General features: G+C 39.7%; 1 protein-coding gene across 4 annotated transcripts; it reads left to right on the plus strand.

Annotated features, from left to right (window-relative positions):
- Positions 1-2,757: 2,757 nt before the first annotated feature.
- Positions 2,758-13,366, plus strand: PTP4A1 (protein tyrosine phosphatase 4A1). Of its 4 annotated transcripts, none has more exons than XM_049653863.1 (6): positions 2,758-3,735; positions 7,261-7,805; positions 9,098-9,190; positions 9,518-9,648; positions 10,844-10,918; positions 11,365-13,366. In XM_049653863.1, the coding sequence occupies exons 2-6, from the start codon at positions 7,701-7,703 to the stop codon at positions 11,564-11,566; spliced, it is 606 nt and encodes a 201-aa protein (XP_049509820.1). In that variant the 5' UTR covers positions 2,758-3,735; positions 7,261-7,700; the 3' UTR covers positions 11,567-13,366. The 4 variants fall into 4 exon arrangements, with proteins under 4 accessions (XP_049509820.1, XP_049509817.1, XP_049509819.1 ...); XM_049653860.1 differs by having other exon boundaries at positions 2,779-3,735; positions 11,361-11,493; XM_049653862.1 differs by having other exon boundaries at positions 2,779-3,735; positions 7,264-7,805; positions 11,361-11,493.
- The last annotated feature ends 8,102 nt before the right edge of the window (positions 13,367-21,468 follow it).

Below are 21,468 nucleotides of genomic sequence, written 5' to 3' on the forward strand. Positions count from 1 at the left end.
CTTAAGATTGACTTCTGTACTGGTATCCAGACACCCACTGTAGTATTTGCCTCTACTAAGTATACTCGGCACATTATTATATATTGAAGTCTAGTGTTTGTTTCTGGGTTGGTATTGTCACATTTGATCTTTCTATCATTGCGATGGTAATAAACATACCATATTAAATGTGAAGGTTTTTTGTTTTGTTTTTTGTTTTTAATTTTTTTTTTTAATGTTTATTCAGTTTTGAGAAACAGAGAGCAAGCAGGGGTGGGGCAGAGAGAGAGAGGGAGACACAGAATCTGAAACAGGCTCCAGGCTCTGAGCCATCAGCACAGAGCCTGATATGGGGCTCGAACCCACGAACCGTGAGATCATGACCTGAGCCAAAGTCAGACACCCAACTGACTGAGCCACCCAGGCACCCCTGTTTTGTTTTTAAAGTAGGCTCCACCCAGTGTGGGGCTTGAACTCACGACCCTGAAATTGAGAGTCAAGTGCTCTACTTCCTGAGCCAGCCAGGTGCCCCTATTAAATGTTTTTAATCAGAATTCCTCACAGCCCCAAATCACCATTCTATTGTCTCAATCGACCTAAGGAGATTGAAAGGGATGAAATCCTCCATTCCTCTTATATGTCTGGTATAACTGAAATCATCCCATGTTTACTATGAGATCTGCCACACTTGTAAGGATTTCTCTGTTCGTCAACATCAGGATTTGCTGATTTGTTGTCTTCTGCGGTATTTCCTCTTCCATAAGGATCTTCCTCATAATGGTCTTATAGACATTTTTATCTCCCAACTGTCAGATTTTGCATTTTGAATATGTTGATAAAAAGTCCTACCTACCTTGATGAGCTCAAGGACATGCTTGGTAAGTAAAGTAACTTATAGCTGGGCGTCTTGTTTAGTGGCAGAAGTCTTCCATTTCAGGGCTTCTTCTGGAGCTTAGCAAAAGCACTGGCTTTCAGCATTAGGTTTTCTTACCTGTAGAAGTCTGGACCACTATTTGCAAGCACATTGGCTCAGTCTGGAGACCTTTTGCTAATAAGTGCAGGTGCTGATGCTCCAAATGCAAATCAATAGAGGTTAGTGAGTCTTCAGACCACAGGAGTCTCTGACCAATGTGGGGATGGACTACTGCTCTGTGAGAGTCAACACCTTTAAACTATTGGGCTGACTAGAGCAGACACCCTCAGCACAGCAGTGAACCACAATGGCACAGGACACTTGTAAACATGACAGCTGCCAGAGTAACAGGCCCATGACTACCCTGAGCAAGACCATATTTATATCTCGTTTAAAGTGTGTCCTTTCTCTCAACAGCAAAAGCTTTCTCTAGTTTTTCATCCTTGACCTATGTCCTTTTCAAAATAGAAGAAGGTGGTGCCTCATCTGAGAGGCTAAGACGTCTGGAAGCTGATTAATCCATTTGTGAGTTTGGGCCCGGCTTTTAGAGGTTGATGAACATAACTGACTGGATATTTCATGTCAGTACTACTTTCGGCAATTACAAGATGTGTGCCTTACGAGGCTCACAACTTGTATCACAAGTTTTGCAGGAAAACTGGCTAAGGCTGATTTGTCTCTGCTTACTATTTGTTGAATTTATATCTTGTCCAGCATATTCATTTTTTGAAAAGTCATTACATGAAAAATTTTCCACCATTTCAATTAGCATCACTGTGTTGACCACCTTTGAAGTGAGAATAGCTGATTGAATGTTTTTCAACTACACTATTGTACATGTTGGTCAAGTTTTGCATTTATTATGAAGTTAATTCTGCCCATGACATGTTGTTAATATTTTCTCATAGTGTGCATTAATATTTAAACTTTATTAAAAGTTTTTGCCATATACAAGTTTTTAATTTTTATATAATGAAAATCCTTTTCTGTGTGACTGAGTTCCCTGACCTACTTAGGAAGGTCCCTCACACCCCAAGATTTTTTTTAATACTCCTTTTTTTTTTTTTTTTTACATAACACTTTAAAATATTTACTTCTGTTACAGTGTATTTGTAAAAGGACATTATATATTTCTCAGCTCTGTAGTTTTCCTTGATTTAGATGGATTCAAAGTTTCCTAGGAGAGGAATTTCTTTAAAATGAAGATGATTTTATTTTTGCTTCGGTAAGAGCCTGGTCCAATTCCTTTTTTCAAAAGTGCTTACTTACTTTGTTTACAGCGTATATGTTTATAAGAATGTTGAATAAGTACCCAAGCACAGTCTCTGAATAGAAGTACTAATAAATCCTAAAATGGTGCACTACACTGACCGAGAACACAGTTTGATCCCTAAAGCCGTTTTCAATCTACTGCTCTGTGAAAACAGCAAACAAAAGGCCTCAGTGTTAGTAGAAAACCGAGTTCTTCAAAGCAGGTAAAAGTCCTGTTTAGTCCCTCCATAAAGTAGAGGAGAAAGGGTTTCCAGATTGTGACAAAGTTGCCCTTGTGTAACACAGAACAATTATAGAGTTTTACTTCTTAAGGGCCTAAATTATGAAAACAGTGGAACAACAGAACTGAAAATGAACAAAACAAGAAAGAAAGAAAGAAAGAAAGAAAGAAAGAAAGAAAGAAAGAAAGAAAGCTTTAGCTTTGACGCAAAGAATTACAGCAGTCCTTGACATAACCAAAGATTCTTAATTTTTAAAACGTTTCCTTCTAGCAGTGACTAACCTTTCATTATCTGTGACAACACATCAAGTGAGCAGCAGTACAAAGGATGCATGTGATTTCGAAATGCCACAACTGAGCCAACTGCAGTCGCCCGCGTGTGTAGTATGGAGGCGTGACCAAAAAAGACTATAGGAAGCATGGGGCTTTATCTGCCTCACAAGGTACTCTCCCAGTCTCCCCTAGCAGAAGTTTGCGAAGTTTCTCCCCGCTTGAAAGTGCCCCCGGCGACAAGTATCCACCTTGTCCGAGCCTAGGGCCGTGGCATTCAAGGTGTTGAGTCACTGGGTACAGCGGCCGTGCGACATAAATATTATTTGATGACGGAGATCGTAGTGGCGCAGGTGCCAAGGTAAACCGCTGACAAAGATGACTGTGGTTGGACTTATGGCAGAAGAAAGTAGGGTCGGGGCTAAGGCACGGTTCCAGCCCTAAAGGGATTGCATTTTAAGTTTGAGGCAACTTCAAAGCTCCCCATGTGACATCTGCGCACTCCTCGGCGGTTTTAACTATGACAACCAGGGGTTCCGGCGTGATTCCTTACAGTCGATCGAAATCTTCTCCCGCTCCCATTCCTTCCCCACCCCAGACTTGGTCCACCCCTGAGTCCCTCCACTGCCCCTTCCCTCCCCCGCCCTAGAGATGCTACGACTCCAGCGCTTCGCCATTCATCAACCGGTTCACACCGGCAGCGGCCGCCGCGCGGTGACGTACGCAAGGGGCGGGTCTCCGCCCCCGCTCGTCGGCGCTCGGCCTGGGGCCCCCGGCCGTGATTGGTGGCCGGGAGTTCACACGTCGTGCCGGCTATAAAAGAGAGGGTTTGTGACGCAAGGGCGCCTCGGCGCGCGTATTGGCTCCCCGTACTGCGGGCCGGCTGGGCTACGCGCTCTCCTCGGAGCCGCTCACTGCATGGTAGAGTCTGGTGCCCCCGCCGCCGCCTGCAAAGCCGCCGCCGCCCCGCGAAGACCACCGCTACCCCCTGCCCTGCAGCCGCCGCCGCCGCCTGTGTCGCCGCCGCCTCGGGACCGGCTGTATGATTAGGCCACAATCTTCAATGAGTAAACATATTCCTGTGAGTATCCGTCGCACAGCCGCCTCTGGGGCCGGGGCTCCACGGCCGGCCCCCCCATCCCCACCGTCGCCTTTGTTCGGAGCCCGGCGTCCGCTCCCCACCGCCCCAGCACGCAGTTCCGGTGGGTCCCTGGCAGGAGGGGTCCGGACTACGGGCCTGGGGCCGGCCGGTGGGGCTGGCTGCGGGGAGGCGAACGCTGGGGTCCACGGGGCTGCGGAGTGGCGGTTGGCTGCCAGAGGCACCGGCTTCCTCATCCCCACCGAGCCGGGGACGGTGGGGGCGGTGCGGCCGGGCCTGCGCGGCGGGCGGGGGCGGTTTCGGCCACCGCAGCAGGCCGGGCGGGGCGGCACAAAAGCCGCTTTGTGACCGCCGCCTCCGCCCTTGGCCCTCGGGTCTGGCGCGCCTGGCCGGGGCCCGGCGGGCTCCGCGGCGTCCCGAGTCCCCTTTGTTTGGCCGAAAGAGAGCGGCCCGCCTGGGAAGCGGGAGACGTGGCCCGGGGTGGGGCAAGGGCTGCGCGTGTCACTGCGGAGCCGGATACGGGGAGGGCGCGGCGGCGGGGTCGCCACCAGACCCGGGCCGGCGTGGAGTAGGCGGGGCAGCGGGCGAGGCTGATAACGGTCTCGACCGGGAGGTCTCCGGGCTCGCGGCCCGGAGCGGGACAGGAGCCGGGTGCAGCCACCCCTGTGCTCCGCGGCCCGACCGGCGCCTCAGACAAAATGGCCTCGGCGTCCGCGCCTGACTGAAGGCGCGGCGCGAACCCGTGATTGCGGCGCGGAGAGGGAGCGCCGCGGGCGGGCCCCGGCGCGCACGGCCGCGTGTGCTGAGCTGCGGCCATCGGGGGCTTTCCCCGAGCTGCAGCCTTACGGGGGCTAGTGCGAGGCTCTGCTAGGTGAGGACACCGACTCCCTGCCCCGCCCTGCTCCCTCAGTCTCCACCTGGTAATTCGAGCTGTTCCGGATTTAACGCCCCACTTCGGGCTCTGGATAATGGGAACAAGTCGAGTCTTGTCCCTTTCTCTGGGACAAGTCGGTGGAGAAATGGTCTGGGTCTGAGCGCCTTGGAAACTGCCAGGACTACTGTTGCACTGAAGCGAAGGAGTCCACGGCCGGGCACCAGTATGCACTTTCCCTGCCAATCTTTGGGGCCCTGGATGGCGCCTTTTAATAGGGGACTATTTAGAACTGTTCCTGAAATCCTTGGTGTAATGTGTTGTTGCCTGCTTTTGGCTTGTGGCAACGGCAGGCAACCAGAGCCAGAATTCTGAGGTTTATCTTCTGTCGGTGGAAGCCTTCTGCCATTCCAAGAGTATTAAGTTGTTATTTGCACTGTAGTTGGAACCGTCGACCTGCTTGGGATCCAGATTCTGAGGCAATGCTTCCTGTTACTCTTTTTATATGAATTTTGTTTGATGGCAGTAAATCGGTTGAAAACCAAAAAGCTAGATCATTCCCATGCATTTCACATAACGCTCTGTACCAGGTGCGTTACCTAAGATACAAGTAGATCTGAAACAAACTTTCCAACGAACTACTGGACAAAGTGGTCCTGCAGATTAATTGCTTTGACTGCAGTCTGACAGACCAACTTAAGCTTCTGCACAGAAATTGCTCTCTTCCCTCTGTGTATATTATTGTGATTATATGCACTGCTAGGTGGAAGGGGAAAGACATTCCTTGGTATTTCTGAGCAGCCTATTGTGGATAGTTTCTCCTGTGGAAAGGAAATTGGTAATGAGGAAATGTCTTAGGCAGTAAGGAAAGGTGTTAGGTAGTTGTGGTCACTGCTATTTTGGTGGAAGTTCCCCCCCAGCCACTGGATGGCTCCACTAAGTGAATTATTTCTGTTGCTTTCTTTGCTCCCTGATGAAAGTTGCTTATATGAAGAGATGTGTCCAGACTCAGCTGTGACAAGAATTTTAGCTGTTAAATGTGGAGATCATGATGTGAAATACTGTCTTACATACTTGCTTTCAGTTGACAAAAGAGTATCTGGAAATCAGAATACCGAACTACACGAGCCATTGCACTTAACACTTTACAAAGATTCTTAAATTCCTTGTGTGTCATGGAAAAGCTGCCAGAATCACTTTTTTTTTTTTTCAATTATAAGGAAATAATATTTAGGATTTGAGGAAAACATATAATTGAAATTATTTTCCAGATTACTGCAGTCTGTGTTTGCTGTAGTAGAGCAAAGTCCTTAATGGTAGTCACTAATGTTTTAACCCAGCTAGCAAATAGGTGAAGGAATAACCTCTGAGGGCTCATTTAAACAAATTTGGAATAATGAAAGTCCTCATTCTTCTGGGACAATCTTGTAAGAAATGACTCCTGAGGCTAGTTCCTTTGTTTTGACAGAAGAAATGAACTGGGTTTTTGACTTGATGTTTCAATGATTTGCCATATGTGAATTCTTCAAAATGTAGCAAAGTTATTCTGGAGCCTATAACTGGCATGGTGCAAAATGCTATTTAAAGTTGCAAAATGAAAATAGCAGATAGATTGAATTTAATTTTAAGCCTTTTAAATGTTTAAATTTAGGGGAATCTTTTATTCTTAAAAGAATACATTTTATTGGGTAATTTGCCTTTGGAAATACATATAAAGTGTTTGAGGCAGTGCCTGGTACTTGGTGCTTTTATTAACCTATGAATTTTTCTTATTGCTGTCTTTACTCCTAAGCACACACGCAAACACAAGTCTTTTTTTTTTTTTTAATAAATGTATATCCTTATGATACTTCATATAATAAGTTGATTGACTTTCAAAGACTCAGATAAGGAAAATCTGTTGAAAGGGAATTATTAGGTTGCTAAGAATCAAATGAGATAGTGTATCTGGAAGAATTTGAAAACTAGTTTCTGTTTTTCCTCTTAAGAACATATTGGTTGAGGGGAGCTGGGCTGGGCTGGCTATGTCAGTTGAACATGTGACTCTTGATCCTTAGGATTGTAAGTTTGAGCCCCATGTTGGCTGCAGAGATTACTTTAAAAATAAAGGTTAAAATATATATATATATATATGCACACATATACATATATACACACACACACACACATAGGTTGAGTCTTTAGAGGAGTAAGTAAACTATGCAAGAACTAACAGCTTCCAAACTTTTCATGAAATTTACAATATGTAAAAATATTTTATTAGTTGGAAAACTCTACATAGAAAGCTGTTCGTAGGTAGAGCTTATAACAATGTAAAGCCAATAACTATTTAAAATGAATAATTAATTGAAAAATACATGTAAGTGATATTGACCAAAGGTAACAGTGGTATTTGAGGGTTTTCTGTTTTAGGGCAGTAATTTCAATTTAAAGTAATCTACTTGTGAATGCTTGTTTTATGGTTATTGCTTTAATCTGTAATCACTCTTATATTTTTGTATTTTCAGTAAAAGTTGAAGAGGTGGGTTGGGCCCATATTTGAAGATAGTTGTGCACTTAAATACTACAAAAGTGTAACATATTCCTTTGAATTAGAAAACAATTTTTTTTCCTCTCTCTTTTTTTGTTTTAAACAGCAGTTCTGTGGTGTTCTTGGTCACACATTTATGGAGTTTCTGAAGGGCAGTGGAGATTACTGCCAGGCACAGCACGACCTCTATGCAGACAAGTGAACTGTAGAAATTCATTACTACTCCACCAAGAAGCCCCCATAAGAGTGGTTAACCTGGACACAGAGTGTTGAATTGAAATCCACAGAGCATTTTACAAGAGTTCTGACCTGGATGGGGTAAACCTCAGTGCACTTCCTTTCTATTGCCTCAGTATTACTGGATTGAAGAATTGCTGCTTCTTGTTAGGAGGTTCATTTCATTTCCCATTACTCCCAACTTCATACTCAAAGCACTGAGAATTTCAAGTGGAGTATATCGAAGTAGACTCAGTTTCTTTGCATCATTTCTGTTTCAATTGTTAAAATTCTTTCATAACCTTATTGAGTGTTTTTAACAAAATTAACATGGCTCGAATGAACCGCCCAGCTCCTGTGGAAGTCACATACAAGAACATGAGATTTCTCATTACACACAATCCAACCAATGCGACCTTAAACAAATTTATAGAGGTAAGGTTTGATACTCTTATATTGATTACAGTTTGGTGGTGGGACTTTTTATCTAACAAAATATTAGTTTAGAAAATTTGTGTTTGGAGCGGGGCGCCTGGGTGACTCAATCGGTTAAGTGTCCGACTTCCACTTAGGTCATGATCTCACAATTTGTGAGTTCGAGGGCCCTGTCAGGCTCTGTGCTGACAGCTCAGAGCCTGGAACCTACTTCGGATTCTGTGCCTCCCTCTCTCTGTGCCCCTCCCCCACTTGCTCGCGCGCTCTCTCTCTCTCTCTCTCTCTCTCTCTCTCTCTTTTAAAAATAAATAAATGTTAAAAAGAAAGAAAATTTCTGTTGGTATAACTGCAGTTCAATTCCCAGAAATGAAATATCAGGTTTTTCCCTTTAGGTTATTTTATACATCTCAAGAAGGACATGTACTTGAATTAGTTTGGATTTATAATAAGATAATTTAGTTGTTCATGCCTCACAGTTTGCTTATTTAAATTTCTGTGAGGGTGGTGTAACAGTATGGTTTTCACAAGAAATTTATAGGAGGAAGGCTACCACTTAGACATTTTTCATGTATCTGCTTAGCCTAATGACTAATATCATAACCAAAGTTAGCTTATGTTTTGGACCCTATTTGATGCTTAGAAGCCAATTTTTAGCTACCAATTATAATTAGTAATAATGGATTATGAGTCTTATACCCTGTAGTTTTAAATGATGTTGATTTTTTTACACTGTAGTTTCAGGATTTTAGAGTCTTTGAATTTACTTCTAAGGTTCTAAATTACAGTATGTACTGCAAATGAGCAAAAGTTTAAGGAACTAATGTAATCATGTCAGGTCAGATTACTTATAGTCATGAGTGATTCCTTTGGGTTCTATTTTATTTATCTTTGTCCCTGAATTGCTTCTAATCCTCTTTTGGTAGTACTTTATCTCCATCTAGCTTGTGTTACCATAACTATAAACAACTTCCATGTATGAAGGGCCATAGGATTTTTTTTTAACGTCTCATTTGTTAAAAATATGTGATGTTTAGTATTTCCCCTTTTTTATGCTGCTCTGGTATTGTCACTTAAAACAAGATTTCACTTCCCAGAGTTTAGTCATGAAAGTGGATGGGTATGAAAAAATGATACATTGATTTATTTCACTTCCCTATTAAACATACCTAGGTTATATCAGTGATTCCATGAATGAATTTCTGTTAACTAGCAATACCTGTTGGACAGTTGGTGAGCAATAGTAACATTGTTGTAAAGACTTATTAAGTGTGTTTTATGTATGTTTTATCCAGGAACTTAAGAAGTATGGTGTTACCACAATAGTAAGAGTATGTGAAGCAACTTATGACACTACTCTTGTAGAGAAAGAAGGCATCCATGTTCTCGTAAGTATATAATAGTTCCTATGTGTTTATGGTACTATGCTACAAAAAAAATGACCGACTTCAAAATGCCTAATTTTTTTAAGTTATTACAAGAGAATGCATTATCTTAATTTCTAAGTAAAGGTGAAAGCTAAGTAAAGCTTTGAAGTAATGAGATCTTTATAAAGATTCAGCACTTATTTGCATTTCATTGACAGTAGGGTTTCATAAAACACATGTTTAGACATATTAAAATGTTTCTGAAGACATTGGAGTATTAGAAACTAGAATTACTAGTTTGGTATTTTATTAAAAAATCTAAACTGTTTAAATATTCTTTTGACTTAGGATTGGCCTTTTGATGATGGTGCACCACCATCCAACCAGATTGTTGATGACTGGTTAAGTCTTGTAAAAATTAAGTTTCGTGAAGAACCTGGTTGTTGTATTGCTGTTCATTGTGTTGCAGGTCTTGGGAGGTAAGAGAATTTCTTAAATCCGTTTGATGGTATTGGTCTTAATTCTAGTAAAAACTTGATTTTGATTCCAGTAAAGACTCCGTTATCATTTTTTGAGTCATTTTGCTTTGTTACGTTACATATTAAAACTAAATTAAAAAGTAGGTGGGGGTGTCTGGGTGACTCAGTTGGTTAAGCACCCAACGTCAGCTCAAGTTTGTGGGTTCAAGCCCTGCATTGGGCTCTGAACTGACAGCTCAGAGCCTAGAGCCTGCTTTGGATTCTGTGTCTCCCTCTTTTCTCTGCCCCTTCCCTGCTCATGCTCTGTCTCTCTCTGTCTTAAATAAATAAACATTTTTTTTTTAATTTTTTTAAAAAGGTAAATGAATGTAACTATAATGTATTCCAGTACATTATTCCAGTCTGGAACTAACAGACGCTATAGTTGTAATTTACACTTGTCTCTGTGGGCACAATTATTTACAGAGTTAATCGTGTGTGCTAGGTTATATCAATGGTATTAGAGTCATGGTCCAAACTCATTGCAAAAAAGAACTATGAATTGTTTCTAAGGTAATTCGCATTGCATATGGTGTGCTTTTGATAGAGTGCTTGATCCTGAATTCTGATTCGATGAGAACTCCTTACCCAGTAATACCAAAATATTCATGTCCAGATTTGTGCATCACTACCACTGCCCTCCATGCCCTCCACCAAAAGAAAGTTCTATTCTAGTGGAGGGAAGTAAAATGAACACTGATGGCCCAGTGATTGGGGGGCAGAGGGGTTAAAGCAAACATTTGCAGAAGATCTTTAGGAGAGGAGTTTGTGACCTTTAAAAACAAATTTTTTTTTTTTTTAATGGAATATACTTTTCACTGCTTGGAATTCAGGAAAAAATTGTCTGCATTTATCAAGATTTACCCTCCTAAATTTTTTCAAAATTGCCCTCCAATAATACAAATCTTAATTTCTAGACTTATTTGCAACAGTTCAAGGCATATTTCATTTTTGGTTCCAGGTAAAAATCTGGGTTTGGTAGGAAAATGCTGATACTTTATTAATTTTTTAACATGAAGTCAAGATTTATTATAAGGTATTACATAGGAAGGGTAGTAAATTATAGTACTTTTGGATTGGGGAATATTTGGAGTATTGAATTTCCTAGGATTTGATTTTTTTTTTAAGTGATTTACCAAAATTCTTACCTTACCAGAGCTCCAGTGCTTGTTGCCCTAGCATTAATTGAAGGTGGAATGAAATATGAAGATGCAGTACAGTTCATAAGACAGTAAGTGTGTAATGAATTTTTTTTCATCATTGTTAGTGAGTTTAATTATATTACAATTTTTCCCCCACGGTCCACCTAACCATTAAGTTCATTTTTAAGACAGTATTAAAGCCAGGAAATAAAGATCTTACCTTTTTTGAATTTCATGTAATTGCTCATATTACAGAGGTTCTAATCCAATAAATTTGTCTTTTCTTGCACCTCATGTAAATGGATATATAAATTTTGACTATTGTAACTAAACACCCAAGATTTTGAACTTTACTACCCTTTTTTCATTTACACATGTATGCCTATCCATATTTCTGCATTAAGTCACAGCATACTAATCAAAAGATTAATTGCCACAAGAGAGATAATAATTAATTGCCTATAACATGGTAAATGGAAATACAGAGGGATTTTGCTTTAGTTGCTTCATCTTTTGTTTTTCTCCATCCAGAAAGCGGCGTGGAGCTTTTAACAGCAAGCAACTTTTGTATTTGGAGAAATACCGTCCTAAAATGCGGCTGCGCTTCAAAGACTCCAATGGTCATAGAAACAACTGTTGCATTCAATAAAACTGGGGTGCCTGATGTCATTGCCTTGGAAGTGGAACTTGAAACAGGACCTAATTTGTCATACATATTAGCCAACATGTTGGCTTAGTGAATAAGTCTAATGAAGCTTCCATAGGAGTATTGGAAAGCAGTTTTATCAGGCCACAAGTTTGATGGAATTGCAACCTCTATGCTTGGGTTACGATCAACCTGTTTTGGACACTTAGCAAAAGATTCTTGCTGTTCAGCATTTAAAATGTGCTTATCACTTGTACCAATTGACCTTTCCTAAAATCATGCAGTATTGAGTTATGTCTTTAAATCTATTCCCATGCCAGAATCTTATCAATATATATGAAATTTAGAAAGATTAGGTGCCAAAATACCCAGCACAATACTTGTATATTTTTAGTGTTATACAGAACTAAAATCCCAGGAACTATGAACACTCTGGACCTTATGTGGTTTATTCCTTCAGTCATTTCAAACATAGAAATTAGGGCCTATATGGTTATTTGCCTGCTCACTTTATGTTTACATCTCCCACATTTGTACCAGTATACATCAGGTTTGCTCAACCTTTTTTTTTTTTGGATTTTTACCAAGTCTTAACAATGATTGTTTCATGTCTTTCTACAAATTTTATTTTGTGCTGTTAAGGAAAACCTCCATTTTGAAAATCTACATTGTACAGAAGCACATGTCTTTAATGTCTCCAGACAAAAAAAGCCTTACAGTTAATTTTAATGTTTGCACTTTGGGGTGCAACTTACAGGGAGGGCCTGAAAAAGAGAATGGGAGGGGGCTATTAAGTATTTTTAGTAAAATGTTGCCTTTGTCTTGTGCAGAACATGTAGAATATGCTCTTTAATTTAGTAAATATTTTTTTAAAAGGTAGAGATGCTTTGTTATTGTAGCTAAAACAATTCTTAATCATAAAATTTCTGAAATTCTTGTATTTTTTTTCTTATCTGAAGTTGTTTACCAACTTATTTTTGTTTGAAGTGTGATTTTTTTTTCCTTCTCTTCCCAACCTCTCTTGCAAAAAAAAAAAAAAAAAAAAAGTGGGTTTCTGCTAATGAATTGAGCAGACATCTAATATTTTATATGCCTTTTGAGCTGTGTAACTTAATATTTGGATACTTGATAATTTGTTTTATTATGTAATTGATAAAATGGTGATGTGTATTAATGTTAGTTCAACCATATATTTATACTGTCTGGGAATGTGTGGTTATAGTTCTGTGGGAGAAATAATTTGTCAGTGTTCACCAGCTTGTAAAAATCTAGTGCGAGAGCTTAAACATCTAAATAAATAATGAAATGCATTTATCATCATTGAAATTGTTTGGCTTAAAGTTAACTTATTTTGTAGAAAATGATATAAATGAAGTATGCTTCACTTAGTGCCATTTGAAGTATGTCCTCTTTTTTTATTCCTTTAACAAATGAAGGATTAAATGAAGTTGACATTTAGTAAGCTCTTTATAGATACCATTTGTTAAGGTTGTGAGAACTGCTTAATATTAAAAAATACTTTCCATTATAGACTTTCTTTTTTACAGGCTTAGTACACTGCCAACCAGTGTGCTATCCTGAATTAAACTAGAGGAAGGCCTTAATTTGAAGCTCAGTTCCAACAATTAATAACTGGTTTTGAGCAACTTCTGAGCCGGTTTATCATTTACAAATAATAGATCCCTTTGTAGGTTTTGATATTTGAACATAAGTATCTGGCACATGAGGGCTTAATAAATGTTAAAATTCTTTCAGTAATCTAAAATGCTTCTTTTGTGTAGTTCATGTTAATCTAAAAAGGACAGATGTCCTTATCTGAACTTTTTTTTAAAAGTTACAACTGAGTAAGATTCAAAAAGGTACTCCACATTGTGTTTTAAAGATTTTGCTTCCATCTCTTCATGCCAGTTTAACACCATTCTTGAAACTTAGAGCCAAGGCAAAAGGAATGAGGGCGTCTCTGGGGACCCTTAGTTCTTTATATCTTTGATCTTTTGTAATTGGGGCTAGTTATTTAGCCTGGCTTTTTTGGTTGTTTTGTTCTTTTTTAAATACAGTCTACCCTTGAAGATAATTTTGTGTAATTGATAACTGAATGATGATTGCTTTCTCACATAGCCCATAAAACAGCATTTGTTTATTGAGACGAGGTGGCATCATGGTTAATGAAGCATCTTGAGTTTGAAACGTTGGTTTGTAGTATTGGATTGTATATATATGGTGCTTAAAATCAATTTATAAACCTCATCTGTAAGTATACAAATGATGAAATTTGCTTTTTACCCAAATACTTTGTGTCTTGTAAATATGACTAATTATAGGAATACCCACAATACATTCTGGAAGATTCCTTATATCTAATAAGAAATAAAATAGAAATAATGAGGTCTTGAATATAAAAAGTTTTCAGATGGTGTTCAAGAATTGGGTTACTTGGTTTTGGATAACAATTTCCCTCAATAGGATGATGTAAATCATAACGTTGACTAAGCCTGTCTGGGAACCATAATGCTGAGGAGTAATATGATTACTGAATCATAGGAGACCGTGCAATCTTCTAGTTGAAAGCAAAACCTAGAAATGAGCTTGGTCATTTTGCAGTATACTGTAACCTTCATTTGTTATTGCTCCTAATGCCCCCCTTTTTCTAGAACAGTGCACTTATTCCCACACCTTCACAGCTCTATGCCTAGAAGTATCCAGCCCAGGCATGTGATCACATTTGGTCACATCCCGTTTTTAACCAGAGCACTTCAAAATGATACTGTGGTCCCCCAACTAGGCTTCAGAACCTTTATCTCTGGGATTTGTTTTTAGATGTTATTCTATTTATCTGACAAATACCTACTGTTTCTAGGCACTTGAGAGTACAGCAGAGAACATAAAAGATGGTATCACCAGATTTTGGTCTCCAGTGAATATCCTAGCCCTTTCCATAGTTAAGAACACTTTCTATTAGAATTTAAGACAATGGAATTCCAAAGGGAAGTGGCAGAATAAGTAATTCTTTCTACGTTTTCTAATTCTTTTACTTTTAAAAGAACTTCATTTTAAAAGTATGTTTTAAAAAGAATGCATGAAGGTAGGATATGCTATACATGTTTATACTGTATATTCCCTGATTTTCTTAAGTGTGTGTGTGTGTGTGTGTGTGTGTTACAATACCTGAATTGGAAATTAAAGACTGGTTTAAAAATGTCCGACACAATGTTTCTGCATTATGTTTGGTGTAACTAGCCTAAACAGAATCTTGGAAGGAAAGAAAAGGAAAATAAATGTTTGCCTTCAATGAATTAAGCTAGTTATGTGCATTAAGTTATGAATGGAAGGATTAGCAGTAACTCTACAATTAGATCTATATTGCCAGACTAACTGATTAATATAGCTGTTATGATAGCTACCATTTATTAAAGATCTTACTGTCAGGTAATTTTCATAATTCAATTATTTTAAAATCCTGTTTTCCCAATATTATACATAAGGGATCTAAGCCTCCAGTTAGGTAACTGATAAATAGAATGCAGAGATTCAAACGTGACTGTAAAACACCACACAGCTAGGACTATGTATGCCTGACTACAAAAGGTTTCATGAGTTCTTGAACTGCCTATGGAACTCATTTTCCTTAACAAAGTGTTCTCTGTGAAAACCATGTGATTTTTGTAAAGTTCTTCATTTAGATGGAACGTTTTACTTTTTTTGCACTTTTTTTGAAGTAAGTCAAGATAGGCTAAAATAATGCTGCAGAAACAACCCTGAAAATTCATATGAACTTCCTTGAACTTCATATGCATCCTTGAACTTCATGTGCATCACAGGGACCCAAACTGATAGAGCATCTTCTCTCTAGAACAATGCTAGTGGTGACAAAAGGCCAAAAGGGCTTTGATAATTAAGTTCTTGACTAAGAAATCCTACATAACACTTCTATCAAATTCACCGTACAGAACTGGTCACATAGCCACCCAGCACCAAATGCAATTCTATTGTGCTGAAAAGGCAGAAATACACAGCAGAAACCACTACCTCTCAAAGTTTAAAAAGTAAAAAAAAATAAGCCCAGTGCCCAATGAGGGGCTTCAGTCAACGTCCTTGAGATCAAGATTCTCATGCTCTACAGGCTGAGCCAGCCAGGCTCCCCCAAAGAGTATATCCACAGTACCGTCTCACATAGCTGAAATATCAAGGATAGGAAATAAAGTTCCAAGCAACCAAAATACGTGTCATGAAGTTTAGGCATTAAAGGGTGTGCTCATTGAATCAAAGGTGCTTAAATAAAGCCTATTTAATCTTACTATCAAGTAACTAGCCAGCATTGATAATTTGGCTTCCTGCCAGACTAGATATAGTAGATAAGATGCAGAGCATGGGGAGAGAAGCACACGGATAAAATCTACTTGTCAAGCTGATGTTGACAGACTTGGACTGTAAAAACTAAGCTGAATTCAGGGCGCCTGGGTGGCTCAGTCGGTTGGGCATCCGACTTCAGCTCAGGTCATGATCTCACAGTCTGTGGGTTCGAGCCCTGCTTCGGGTTCTGCTGACAGCTCAGAGCCTGGAGCCTGCTTCGGATTCTGTGTCTCCCTCTCTGCCCCTCCCCTGCTCATGCTCTGTCTCTCTCTGTCTCAAAAAAATAAAAAAACATTAAAAAAAAATAAAAAAAAAAAACAACAAAACTAAGCTGAATTCAAAGAGTAGCCATTTAGGGACACATCAGTGCTACAGAACACAGAACAAGTACACGTATTTATAATTACCCTTAATCATCAAAACTATGAACCATTACATTTGGCTTTGTATGTTTCAAGGCCAGAAATTTCATAATCCAGATGAGTTGGCCAAGATGGCAGAGTAGCATGGAAGTTCTCTGTTTCTCTAGTCCCTGAAATACAGCTAGATCAACCCCAAACCATTTTTGCACACCTAGAAAATTGATCTGAGGGTTAACATAACAATCTGCATAACGAGCCACAGAATTCAGCAGGTACACGGCGTGGAGAGGTGAACTGGAGGTGAGAGAAACCATGGAGAGTAGGGAGCTGTTTTGGTGGAGAGAGGACAGAGAATGGGGGAGAGTACAGGAAAGGCACCTCCCCCCCCCCACCCCACCCTGCAAAAGTAGCTGAGAGAGAAAGAATGGAAACACCCACAAGTGACTGAACAAGAAGGGGAGAAAGGAGAGGGTTTCATTACCATTAGGACTCTATATACAGGGGAAACCAGACTCGCAAATTCCACAGCTCAATATCTAGTGGTGCTCTGATGGGAAGGTTGAATCCCCAGGAACAGGCAGTGAGGTCCAAGGTGTTTGTGGGCCACACAGGGAGAAGCTGTTCCCCTGCTAGGAGGTCATTTGGTAGAGGCTGTATAACCTCCCTACAGGCAAAGCCTCAGCAGACCCTGGAGAAAAGCCACAATTGCTGGTATTGGAACAAAGACACCAGCCTGCTCTGAAACCTGGCACTGGTTGTGTGTTGTCATTTACCATAATTCCTGAACCGCTGCCGCTACATGATCACATGAACTCTTTCTGGGGCAAGCTGGCACCTGGCCACAATCTCTGAGCCTCCGTAGCAGTGTGATCGCAGGAACGTTCCTGGGGGCAAGCTGGCACCAGGCCATTGCTCAGTGAGATTCTCCCCCAGAGGGTCAGAGCAGGTCTAAGTCGCAGGGACCTCAGAAGTGAGGGGTTTGGAAACAGCCCCATCTGAGATAAAATTTTGGAAGGAGGTGCCGCCTGGCAGGCTGAAGGCTTGGACACAGACAATGCAGAAGCAGGAAGTGGATGGAAGCTGGAGACAAAGGAGGGGTGCTTGATGGCCCGGGCGTGAGAGCGCAGAGTTCTGGAGCTAGAGACTGGGAAGGCAAGTGATGCCATTTTCACCTCTCCCGTGCATATGCATATACACCACGAACACCACACTGATTCACCCCAGTAAGCTAAGTAGCACCACCTAGTGTGGGACGGAGCCATTACACCAAGCCCCATCCAACTGTGCCAACCACGCCCTAGAGACCACCACAAGTCTCTGCCTGCTTAGTGTACAGACTATAAAGTGCTTCATAGTTTGATTTCTAGGGGAAACTGGATGTAATGTCATTCGAATTTCATTCTGTTCACTGGTCCATCTATTCAGGGGTTTTTTTGTTTTCTTGCATACAGAAAGAGAAAAAAATTATTTTTATTTTCCATTTTATCAAAAAGTTTTAATCTTTTTACTACATTTTTTATTTTTTTGTAAATTTTTAAATTCTATTTTACTCTCTTCATTTCATTTTATTCTATTTTACTGTATACATTTTTTTAAATTGTTAAACGTTTTCTTACTCTTTTTCTTTTCTATTCTTTCCCTTTTTTCTCTATTCCATCAAGCTTCTTTCAACAACCAGACCACAACACACCTAGGATCTAGCTTCCTTTATTTTATTTTTTGTGTTGTTTTTATTTTTTTAGTTACAACTTTTTATCTTATTCTTTTTTTAAATTTCTTTTAACATTTATTTATTTTTGAGAGACAGAGATAGAGTGTGAGTGGAGGAGGGGCAGAGAGAGAGGAAGGCACAGAATCTGAAGCAGGCTCCAGGCTCTGAGCTGTCAGCACAGAGCCCCATGTGGGGCTTGAACTCACAAACTGTGAGATCATGAACTGAGCTGAAGTCAGTTACTTAACCAACTGAGCCATCAAGGCACCACAATCTTATTCTTTTATTTCCTCCAAAACCACAAAACGAAGGAGTTGACTCCAAAAGAAAGAACAGGAAGAAATGACAACCAGGGACTTAATCAACACAGATATAAGCAAGATGTCTGAACTAGAATTTAGAATCCCAATAATAAGAATACTAGCTGGGGTTGAAAAAAGCATAGAATTCCTTTCTGTGGAGATTAAAGAAGTGAAATCTAGTCAGGATGAAATAAAAAATGCTATGGGGCGCCTGGGTGGCTCAGTCGGTTAAGCGGCCGACTTTGGCTCAGGTCATGATCTCGCGGTCCGTGAGTTCGAGCCCCGCGTCGGGCTCTGTGCTGACAGCTCAGAGCCTGGAGCCTGTTTCAGATTCTGTGTCTCCCTCTCTCTGACCCTCCCCCATTCATGCTCTGTCTCTCTCTGTCTCAAAAATAAATAAACGTTAAAAAAATAAATAAAAATAAATTTAAAAAAATGCTATACCTGAGATGCAATATCGAATGAATGCCACAGTGGCAAGGATGGATGAAACAGAGCAGCGAATCAGTGATATAGAACACAAAATTATGGAGAATAATGAAACAAAACAAACAAAAAAAAAAAAAACAAGGGAAACTAAGGCAAAAGAGCACAACATAAGAATTTGAGAACTCAATGGCTCATTAAAAAGGAATAACATCGGAAATATAGGAGTCCCAGAAGATAAAGAGAGAGAGAAAAGGGTAGAAGGCTTATGTGAGCAAATCATAGCAGAAAACTTTCCTAACCTGTGGGAAAGACAGACATAAAAATCCAAGAAGCACAGAGAACTCCCATTAGATTCAACAAAAACCGACCATCAACAAAGCATATCATAGTAAAATTCACAAAATACACAAAGAAAGAATTATGAAAGCAGCAAGGAAAAAAAGTTTCATAACTTATAAGGGAAGACAGATCAGGTTCACAGCAGACCTATCCACAGAAGTTTGGCAGGCCAGAAAGAAGTGGCAGGCTATATTCAATGTGCTGAATTGGAAAAATATGCCAAGCCAAGAATTCTTTATCCATTAAGGCTATCATTGAAAATACAAGAGGAGATAGTTTCCCAGACAAATAAAAACTAAAGGAGTTCATGACCACTAAACCAGTCCTGCAAGAAATTTTAAGGGGGACTCTCTGAGGGGAGAAAAGATGAAAGAAAACAAAAAAAGACCAAAAGTAACAAAGACTAGAAAGGACCAGAGAACACCAGCAGAAACTCCAACTCTACAGGCAACACAATGGCAATAAATCCATAACTTTCAGTACTCACTCTAAATGTCAATAGACTAAATTCTCCAATCAAAAGACATAGGGTAACAGAATGGATAGGAAAACAAGATCTGTCTATATGCTGTTTACAGGAGACCCATTATAGACCTAAAGACACCTTCAGATGGAAAGTAAAGGGATGGAGAACCATCTATAATGCTAATGGTTACAAACAAAACCTGGAGTAGCCATACTTATATCAGACAAGCTAAATTTTGAAATAAAGACTGTAACAAGAGATGAAGAAGGGCATTATGTCATAATTAAGGGGTCTATCCACTAAGATCTAACAATTGTAAACATTTATGCCCCCAACGTGATGAACCCAAATATATAAACCAATCAATCACAAACATAAGGAAACTCATTGATAATAATACCATAACAGTAGGATAGTTTAAAACCCCACTTACAGAAATGGACAGATTATTTAAACAGAAAATCAACAAGGAAACAATGGCTTTAATTGATACACTGGACCAGATGGACTTAACAGATATATTTAGAACATTTCATCCTAAAGCAGTGGAATACACATTCTTCTCGAGTGCATATGGACCATTCTCCAGAATAGATTACATATTGGGACACAAATCACCCCTCAACAAGTACAAAAAGCTCGAGATCATACTGTGCATATTTTCAGACCACAATACTATGAAACTTGAAATCAACCACAAGAAAAAATTTGGAAAGACAATGAATACTTGGACATTAAAGAACATCCTACTAAAGAATGAATGGGTTAACCAAGAAGTTAAAGAGGAAACTAAAAAGTACATGGAAGCCAATGAAAATGATAACATGACAGCCCCAAACCTCTGGTATGCAGCAAAGGTGCTCATAAGAGGGTAGTATATAGCAATCCTAAAGAAGGAAGAAAGGTCTCAGATACACAATGTAACCTTACACCTTAAAGATCTGGAAAAAGAACAGCAAATGAAACCCACACCAGCAGAAGACAGGAAATAATAAGGATTAGAGCCGAAATCAATGTTATTGAAATAAAAAAAAAAAAACAACAGTAGAGCAGATCAATGAAACCAGGAGATGGTTCTTTGAAAGAATTAACAAAATTGATAAACCCCTGGCCAGTTTGATCAAAAAGAAAAAGGAAAGGACCCAAATAAATAAAATCAAGAATGAAAGAGAAGAGATCACAACCAACACTGCAGAAATACAAACAATAACAAGAGAATATTATAAGCAGTTATATGCCAATAAAATGGGCAATCTGGAAGAAATGGATAAATTCCTAGAAACATATACACTACCAAAACTTACACAGGAAGAAACAGAAAATTTGAACAGACCCATAACCAGTAAAGAAATCAAGTTAGTAATCAAAAATATGCCAAAAAACAAGAGTCCAGGGCCAGATGGCTTTACAGGGGAATTCTACCAAACATTTAAAGGAGAGTTAACACCTATTCTCTTGAAGCTCTTCCAAAAATAGAAATAGAAGGAAAACTTCCAAACTCATTTTATGAGGCCAGCATTACCTTCATTCCAAAACCAGACAAAGACCCTACTAAAAAGGAGAACTATAGACCAATTTCACTGATGAACATGTATGCAAAAATTCTCAACAAGATACTAGCCAACCGGTTCCAACAATACATTAAAAGGATTATTCACCACGACCAAGTGGGATTTATACCTGGGATGCAAGGCTGGTTCAATATCTGCAAATCAATCAATGTGTGCATCACATCAATAAAAGAAAGGACAAGAACCACGATTCTCTCAACAGATGCAGAGAAAGAATTTGACAAAATATATCATCCTTTTTTGATAAAAACCCTCAAGAAAGTAGGGATAGAAGGATCATACCTCAAGATCATAAAAGCCATATACCAAAGACCCACTGCTAATATCATCCTCAATGGGGAAAAATTGAGAGCTTTCCCCCAAAGGTCAGGAACACGACAAGGATGTCCACTCTCACCACTATTATTCATATTGTATTGGAAGTCCTAGCCTCAGCAATCACAAAGAAATAAAAGGCATCCAA

This window comes from Panthera uncia (genome assembly GCF_023721935.1).
Source record: "Panthera uncia isolate 11264 chromosome B2 unlocalized genomic scaffold, Puncia_PCG_1.0 HiC_scaffold_24, whole genome shotgun sequence".
In the NCBI taxonomy this organism is placed as follows: Eukaryota; Metazoa; Chordata; class Mammalia; order Carnivora; family Felidae; genus Panthera; species Panthera uncia.

Bases quoted from the DNA above. Each gene is read 5' to 3' on its own strand.
- PTP4A1 (XM_049653863.1), top strand. From the start codon at position 7,701: ATGGCTCGAATGAACCGCCCAGCTCCTGTGGAAGTCACATACAAGAAC. The intron at 7,806-9,097 runs GTAAGGTTTGAT...TGTTTTATCCAG, and splicing joins CCTTAAACAAATTTATAGAG to GAACTTAAGAAGTATGGTGT. The intron at 9,191-9,517 runs GTAAGTATATAA...CTTTTGACTTAG, and splicing joins AAGAAGGCATCCATGTTCTC to GATTGGCCTTTTGATGATGG.